The following is an 8,021-nucleotide window of genomic DNA, read 5'->3' as shown; positions in this document are numbered from 1 at the left end:
TACTTGTCCAAAAAGTTTGTCCCAATTGATGCAAAAATTTAAATTTGGTGAAATAAATTGGAGGAAAAGTTGTCCCACATTGAAACATGTTCAATGTATTGTTCACCTTATATAATCCAACTTTGGATTATGGAATTGGCTCTTAGGGCACCGGATGTTTTGTAAAGGGGCAAGACGATAATCGATGCAACAAACACGTGGCCGGCCGGCTCGGCGAGGCGAGGTATTATGATCAATTATTATTTTTGAATAAAATTTGGTTAAAAAGAAATAAAATATTTTTTTTTTGGTGCGCCCGATCGGTAAGAAACTACCGACCGAGCGCAGCCCTCGCCTTGCGAAGCAGTAGGTTGGCCAAAAGTTGGGCGATCGATCGGTGAAAAATAACCGATCGAGCGCACCCTTATTTGAGCGAGACAGAAAGGTTGTCAAAAGTGGGGCGCTCGGTCGGTTAAATTTGACCGACCGAGCGCACCTTCTGCAGTCCAAAAAGTCACGACTGTTTCTCGGCTTTTTTTGTCAAGGGTTGCATCCTTACGCCTTAAAACGTGTTGTTTCGTGTATAAATCTATATATACGGTGGTTATAACATAGAAAATGAGATACAGAAACATCTGATAACGTATAAATCAGATTTCTGCAAAATCTCTCCCTCACTTTCTCAAAAGAAAAAGTTGAAACTTATTTTCGTTCACTGAAGTTCGTGATATATATTTGTAGTGATGCTATATCACGATCGTTAGTCATTGTATCTTAGGGAGGATTACCGCCAACGTTGAGCACTGTTAACGGACAATTTCGTCTTGCGGATAGAGAGATTCTCTCGCCTCGACTAGTTGCTGTCATTGTTGCTGTTGTTGTACAAGTTCTTCAGAATTCAAAATACACCCTCATAACAACAATAATTTATAGATAATATTTTTTGTTCCTTCAACTTTTTTAGACCTTTTCATTTTATTTTTATTTATCATTCAAATAAAAGATATAAAGTATTTTCAGCATGCCCAAACAAATACAGTTCATAATCATCAAAAGATATCAGAAATATAAATAATGTATACCAATTTCACCCAAATGTACATCCAGGTGATATATATATATATATATATATATATATATATATATATATATATATATATATATAATCTTGTTCTCTTGCACACCAATGTGCAGGGATTTTGTGTGCACCCTGTGATGTTCGCATGAACATCTGAGATGTTCTCGCGAACATCTGAATTTTTTTTAGATGTTCGCGCGAACATCCCGCGGTGCACACAAAATTCCTGCACACTGGTGTGCAGTGGATCATGACTGTATATATATATATATATATTAAATTAAACATACATAAAAACATGCATTTTAATAAGAAAAAAACATTTTGTCTAAGGTAGTTTTTGGGGAGGGTTTTGAAGACAGGATACTAAAATTATATTTATAAAAAAATAAATATTTTTCAATGAAACAAAGATAAAGGGAAGAAGCCACGAGGAGTTGAGCGGGTATATATATATATATATATATTAAATTAAACATACATAAAAACATGCATTTTAATAAGAAAAAAACATTTTGTCTAAGGTAGTGTTTGGAGAGGGTTTTGAAGACAGGATACTAAAATTATATTTATAAAAAAATAAATATTTTTCAATGAAACAAAGATAAAGGGAAGAAGCCACGAGGAGTTGAGCGGGCACTCAACCCACTGCCCCCTTGGGCTCCCTCTCTGAAAGTGCTACGAAAAGCCTCCTAATAATTCAACTTCACCCAAACATAAACTCTCTCTCATAAGCACCAAGAATCGCAACCCCTTTTGCTAATATTCACATTACATTACATATCCAAACACCACTTTATATTATATTTTTATTATTCTCTCCAATCTCAAATCCACCTCAATTGATTTGTTTCTGTCTTCACAATCCCTCCCACATGAAAGGAGATCACCAACACATTCTGATATTCATATTCCAACCTTTTGTAGTCGTCGTTACATTCCCTGTCTCCATTTAGTCCTCACAGAAATCGGCCTCCGGTTGATGTTCAGAGGTTCTGAACTCTCAAATGCTGATGAATTTGGCTCGTTTTTGTATCCACCTCCGTTACCCAAAGGGTAATACTTGCCACTCCCTTCCATAACTTGATCGTTTTCGTCTTCGCTTTGATCGAAAACCACCTCTCTTTCCCGTGGCTTGGAATCAATATTATATCCCTCTTCGGACGAGGTTTCTGTCTCTTTAATGTTGTCAGCTGCTAAATCCCCTGTTGTACCAGACAAGGACCTTTTATAACCTGTTTTGTTCTCAGTCTGATCAGCTACCCAATCATGGCTTTGAATGGGATGAACTTTTTCGAACTTGGGTTCATCTTTTTCATCTCGAGTAGGCTGAAATGTGGCTGCTGATGATTTTCTTGGCTGATGATTTAGAGGGTCTGGGTCGTCGTCGGGATCGGTTGATTCGGATCGAGAGAGCTGTACAGCCGCTCTGGCGGCAGCCGCCGCGTATGCTGCGGATTCGAATGCCGCTTGTGCTGCATGAGCCACATCTCTGTATTTTACCCTGAGTTTCGGCGTTTCACTGAAATCCACTGCTTCTTCTACATCATCACGCCCTTTTGAGTTATTTTGCTGACTCCCTTTTCTTGAATCTTCATCTTCTTCCTGATGAGGTAATAGATTCTGAGAATTCAGATTCAAGTTTTGTATCATTTTGTATTATCGAGTTGAAAGATAATTAGCTTATTTACCGCTACGATGGGTGGAGCAGTCGTCTCGTTCGGCATAACAATGTTGTTATCTGCAGCAATATCTCGAAGCACCTTTATTTTACTCTCCAAGGTTGGCATTTTTGTGGACAACTTCTGTATTATCTGTGTGCAGGAAACAAATTAGGGACAAACTAAAATATTCAATTGGTAACGTTGCATCTCAAATTTTTTATCGTTCCGCTTAATATTTAGCGTACATACCTTAGGATTCACACCACACTTGTTGCGTAACTCAACCGCCCGAGCCACGAAATCCTTGCCATACTGAGAGGAGAAGATCTTGCGGATTTCTTGAAGTTCTGGAAAATCACCACATCTTGAAGCAGCATAAATCAAGCTCGATGCAGCTTCCACAAGTTCATCAGGACATTCTCTGCACGAAACGAAAAAAAAAAACTTGAAATATATATGAACAATCAATGATTCGCAAAATTAGAAAATGTTTGATTTTCAAGAAATCAAGAAAAAAGATGGGATCATGACAAACTTTTGTTGTTGGATGAGGCTGACTCTCTCCATCAACAAATGACAGTATCCTTCCAACATAACATACACATCCAACATATTTTGCTCCTTAATCACTTGCTCAACCTGCATATCCAATACACACAACAGATCAAACATAAAATACCGTAAAATTTCGCTAAACCACTAGTCCCAAAAGAATCCAAGACTACTCAAGTATACATCATGCTGATTGAGCATTAGACAGAAACAGCTTAAAAAGTTACGCGAACAACATCGATAGGTTCGATGAACTCTACCACAAGTTACCAAATTATACCTCCCATTTTGATGCCATATCAGAAAAAACTAGTAATCGATCCGAAAGCTCAAGGCAGTACAGAGTACTGTTTCATTCGTGGGATGAGATAGATAGATAGATAGATGTATAAAAATCTAATGATAATTTATTATAGAATTTAAGCCAATCCAACAAACAAAAATGAATGTTTTCTCATTCGCATCAAACATCAAAGGGATTCTTACGAGTATAGGAAAAGCATGAGAATATTTAAACAAATATATATATATATTAGGTACCCTTAGAAGAGCTCTTTCATGGTGGCCGAGGTTAAGGAATTCAACGACGTCGGAACGTGCGACGTTGCCCCGAGCTTGGCGCTGGTTCTTCAACACTTGCAATCTAGAAATCGCCAAATTCACAGTCCCCTTGAATTTGGAAGTGTTGAAGCCTTTTCTCATAAAAGAATCCAGTTTTCTTCTTATTATACCCATAATTAGTAATATATATATATATTTTCTTGAACAAGAAAGTACACTGAGAACTAATTAAAAGAGTATATATGTAGCTACTGAATAGTATAGGGTATTACTAGAACAGTACAAACAGGCGTTTGCCGATTTGCACCTTTTGCTGGTGACGAAGGGAAGAATTAGACTAATGGTAGTATGTCTTGAACAAATTTTTTGGAGATTTTATATGATACACGTATCAATTACTGCCAAAGGACGTGTGGGGTTCTTCAATTACTTATCAACGAAGTTATTTATTTATTTATTTTGGATTTGTATCATACTACAAAAAATACAAAATAATGATAATAATGTGATTACGAGTGGGAATGCAAATTTTTTTGTGGTTTACGCGGTCCATGTGAGGAAGGTACCTAGAAACCACGGGGTCAAATTTAATTTTGGATTTTTCTCGTGGAGTCGATGAATGGTTATTTACTATTAATAGATCACATACACCTTATATTAACAGAACAAGGTCAGATTATAATTTTAAATTTCTCTAAATATTCTCCATCTTATAAAACTAAATATGGTTATATTATATTTTATTATACATATAATTTTTTTCTATCATTTCAATTTAAAATTTTGATTCTATTATTTCAACTTTAAAAATTGATAAATTTCATTGAAAACTTGGGGGAAAAAAACATTTCATTTTATGTTTTTACAAATCAAACCCATGGCGTGCGTGTGTTAAGATTTGCTTAGTTTTAATTATATATTAATCTACATTTTTAAATCCAGTCATATCTTCGATTAAGAGAATAACAATATTTCTAATCCTGTTATTTGCATTTTTTTTTGTCATGTTAACGGTAAATATGTATTTTCAGTCTCATAACTTGCATAGTTTTTTTTTTCCATTTTTTGTCCTGTTACAATGAATTTTCATTTACAGTTCTCTAACTTGTGTATTGTTTTCATTTTTCATTTTTCATCTTTTAACTTGTATTTTATTTATTTTCGGTCCTTTAGTGAATGATAAAAAGAGGATCAAAAATAAAAATAACTACAAGTTAAAAGACCAAAAATACAAACAATATACAAGTTACAAGACTAACAATGAAAACTCACCGTAACAAGATCAAAAATAAAAAAAATAAAATTTACCATTAACAGGATCAAAATTAAAAAAAAATGCAAATAACAAGACCACAAATATAGTCTGCTTAAATTAAGTGTAACGTTGACGCAACGGTGTTTCAACACTCATAGAGGGCTGGCTTTAGATAATTAGATGTGTATTCCGAGGAACTAATGGCGGCTTCGTGAAGGGTATTTGTGGACCACTTGGCGATCACTCTCATTCGGCCGTAATTGCCCAGCTAGGCATTGAGTTTTAGAGAGGCGCTCAGCTGGATCAAGAAATATTTCAAGAATGGTTGTGTTATTCTTGTGTCGGATGCTATGTGGTAATTCAAGCAATCAGATGTCGTTTAATGAATAATATATATATCTAAAAGATGTGATCACTGATTATATTTTTAGACCCAAAGGATTGTCGAATGTGTCTTGTCTTTTTATTATCTTCGATAACTTGTGTAGCCCACGAACTTGCTCGATCGAGCTTCTAGTTCTATGTTTATCGTAGAAGATGCATAAGAAGTCAATAGTTAATGGTTCCAATTTGTCGGTGAAAATCCACATGTGATTTCTCAATAAAAAGCGAGATAATGTTTTTAGCATTGTGGATTATGAGATACTCTAGAATCAATTGAAGGAATTGATCAAATCGAAAAAAAAAAAAAACAAAACAAAACAATTAAAAATTTCAAGTACGATAAAAATTTAATAATCCGAGAAGATTTTTGTATCATTTTTTCCCCAGTTCAAATCTGGGTTTCGCCTGATTAAACAAAAACCCGAAATCTCTTTTTTTTCTTTTGTTCTGCTAGCTGATAGTACGTAATCACATTGATTCTATTTGTTCCTCACTAACTCTGATTAATGAAAGTTTTGAAATGAATTAATTATTCCTTGATATCTTTCCATGTTTTGAAAGATTATATTAATGTGTTTTGTCTTTCTAGGATTGTTAATTAATATTGTGTTTTCTATCTATATGTTTGATATATTTTAAACTAGGAACTACTTTGATTTGAATTGAGATAATATAATATTTCTAGATTTAAAATATGGTTGATTGGGTTAATTATTTTGTAGGAGATATTATGCACTTATCATAATATATATGTATCTCCTAACTTATCTTTATTTTCTTATCTTTATAGATTGAATCGAGTTTGAAAGGAAAAAAAGATCAAGGTTTATTGGAGATAAGATTGTTCAAGCTTAATTTGGTGTCCTTCACGTTGAATAAATAGGAGAGCTGATCGAGAAGCGTGAAGAGCAGAACGTAGTGCAGAATAGAGAGCGCGAGAGCAGAAAAACACGTATACTGCACAAGAGAGAGTTTCACATATAAAATTCAGAGACACATTCATGAGAAATCAAGAGCTCTGAATTAAAGAAGAAGATCGAAGATTGCACAACTGTGGTTGCTGCTTTTCTGTATTGCCGTGAAGCTTTTCGAGAACACTTGAAGTTTACACTTGCAAGAGTGTTGGTCGAAAGACGTTTTGTTGTTCTCAGATTTCGGCAATCAAGATCGACTCCCTTTGATTTTATTATTCTGCCTTGAGTTGATTTTTAGGGAGTTGTTTTTATTTATTCTTTATTTTCTCACATGATTGAGAAAATTGATTTCTGAAATAATTCACTAGTTTTAGGGTTTGTAAAACTCTTTGATTGTTTTCTAGTGAAAGTTTTGCCCTGAGGCGCTGCAAAAGTATTTTATACTCTTGCTTAAATATTTGAGTCTGATTTGTTTGGTTGCTTATCTATTTTATTCATTGCTTTCAAAAATTCTGATGCATGTTAATCAAGGTATTATTGAAGATGTTGTCAACACCTAGTGACAACATCTGAATCTGTTTTATGTGCAACCTTTTATTACTTTAGTACTTGTGCATATTTACTCTTGATTATTTTTATTGTTGGTTTACTGTTAGTTTGCTGTTACTATTCACGTTTTAATATTTCCGCTGCATGTTGAGTAGGATGTTGTCAACACCTAGTGACAACATCTGATTCTGATAATTTTTAATGAACCATGATATCCCTTACAAGTGGTATCAGAGCCTACTCTTGATACACTAAGAGTTTATTCTGGATTATTTTTTCAGGAATATTATGGATTCAACAACAGCAAACTCATTCTTCAAACCTCAAGAAGTATTTGAATCGGATTTGGGAGATGACTCGATGTCACTCATCACAAAGAAGTTTGATGATTATCTAAAAAAGATGAGGGAGACAAAGAAGACCGATCAGAAACTCAAAGCTCCACTTTTTCCGACTGCTAACAAAACTTTGAAAATAGGCGGGCCTGATCAATCATCAAGGAAGTTTCCTGATTCTCAAAAGCCTCTACTTATGCTGGAAGGAAAGAAAGAGCCTACTGCAAAGAAGAGTGACACAGTGCATTGTCATGAATGTCAAGGCTATTGTCATTATGCTAATGAATGTGTGTAGTGGCCCATATCCAAAATTAACGATAATGAGTAATTATCGTGTGATCTTGTTAGATTTAGTCAAACGTGATTAAGGAGACTTCTAAATGGATTAACGGAGTCCGAAAATAGACCCAAAATGATCAGAAATGGTCCGAAGGGTCAGAGAGATCGGAAGCTCCGAAGTTAGGATCGGATGCTCCGAAGGTGATCGGAAGCTCCGATGAACGATCGGAAGCTCCGATCGAATTACGTCATCCATGACGTGTGGTTGATCGGAAGCTCCGAACAGGATCGGATGCTCCGATCACCCCTATCCGAAGTCAACCAGTGAGATTTTGACACGTGGCAGATGAGGATGTTCGGAAGCTCCGATGGCAGGATCGGACGTTCCGATCAAGGATCGGAAGTTTCGATCGAGGATTGGAGGTTCCGATCGCTGCCTATAAATATAAGGTCCGAGGCCTTCATTTCTTG

General features: G+C 35.3%; 1 protein-coding gene across 2 annotated transcripts; it reads right to left on the bottom strand.

Annotated features, from left to right (window-relative positions):
• Positions 1–1,770: 1,770 nt before the first annotated feature.
• On the bottom strand, positions 1,771–4,187 carry LOC140893301 (uncharacterized). Of its 2 annotated transcripts, none has more exons than XM_073302369.1 (5): positions 3,814–4,187; positions 3,257–3,360; positions 2,971–3,142; positions 2,749–2,871; positions 1,771–2,662 (listed from the first exon to the last, which is right to left on the bottom strand). In XM_073302369.1, exons 1-5 carry the CDS (start codon positions 4,006–4,008, stop codon positions 1,991–1,993), a joined length of 1,266 nt encoding a protein of 421 aa, XP_073158470.1. In that variant the 5' UTR covers positions 4,009–4,187; the 3' UTR covers positions 1,771–1,990. The 2 variants fall into 2 exon arrangements, with proteins under 2 accessions (XP_073158470.1, XP_073158463.1); XM_073302362.1 differs by having other exon boundaries at positions 1,771–2,680; positions 2,755–2,871.
• Positions 4,188–8,021: the final 3,834 nt, after the last annotated feature.

Source organism: Henckelia pumila, chromosome 1 (genome assembly GCF_033568475.1).
Source record: "Henckelia pumila isolate YLH828 chromosome 1, ASM3356847v2, whole genome shotgun sequence".
NCBI classification, from domain to species: Eukaryota; Viridiplantae; Streptophyta; class Magnoliopsida; order Lamiales; family Gesneriaceae; genus Henckelia; species Henckelia pumila.
Note: the sequence above shows the minus strand (reverse complement) of the source record. Positions and strands in the feature narration are given on the sequence as shown.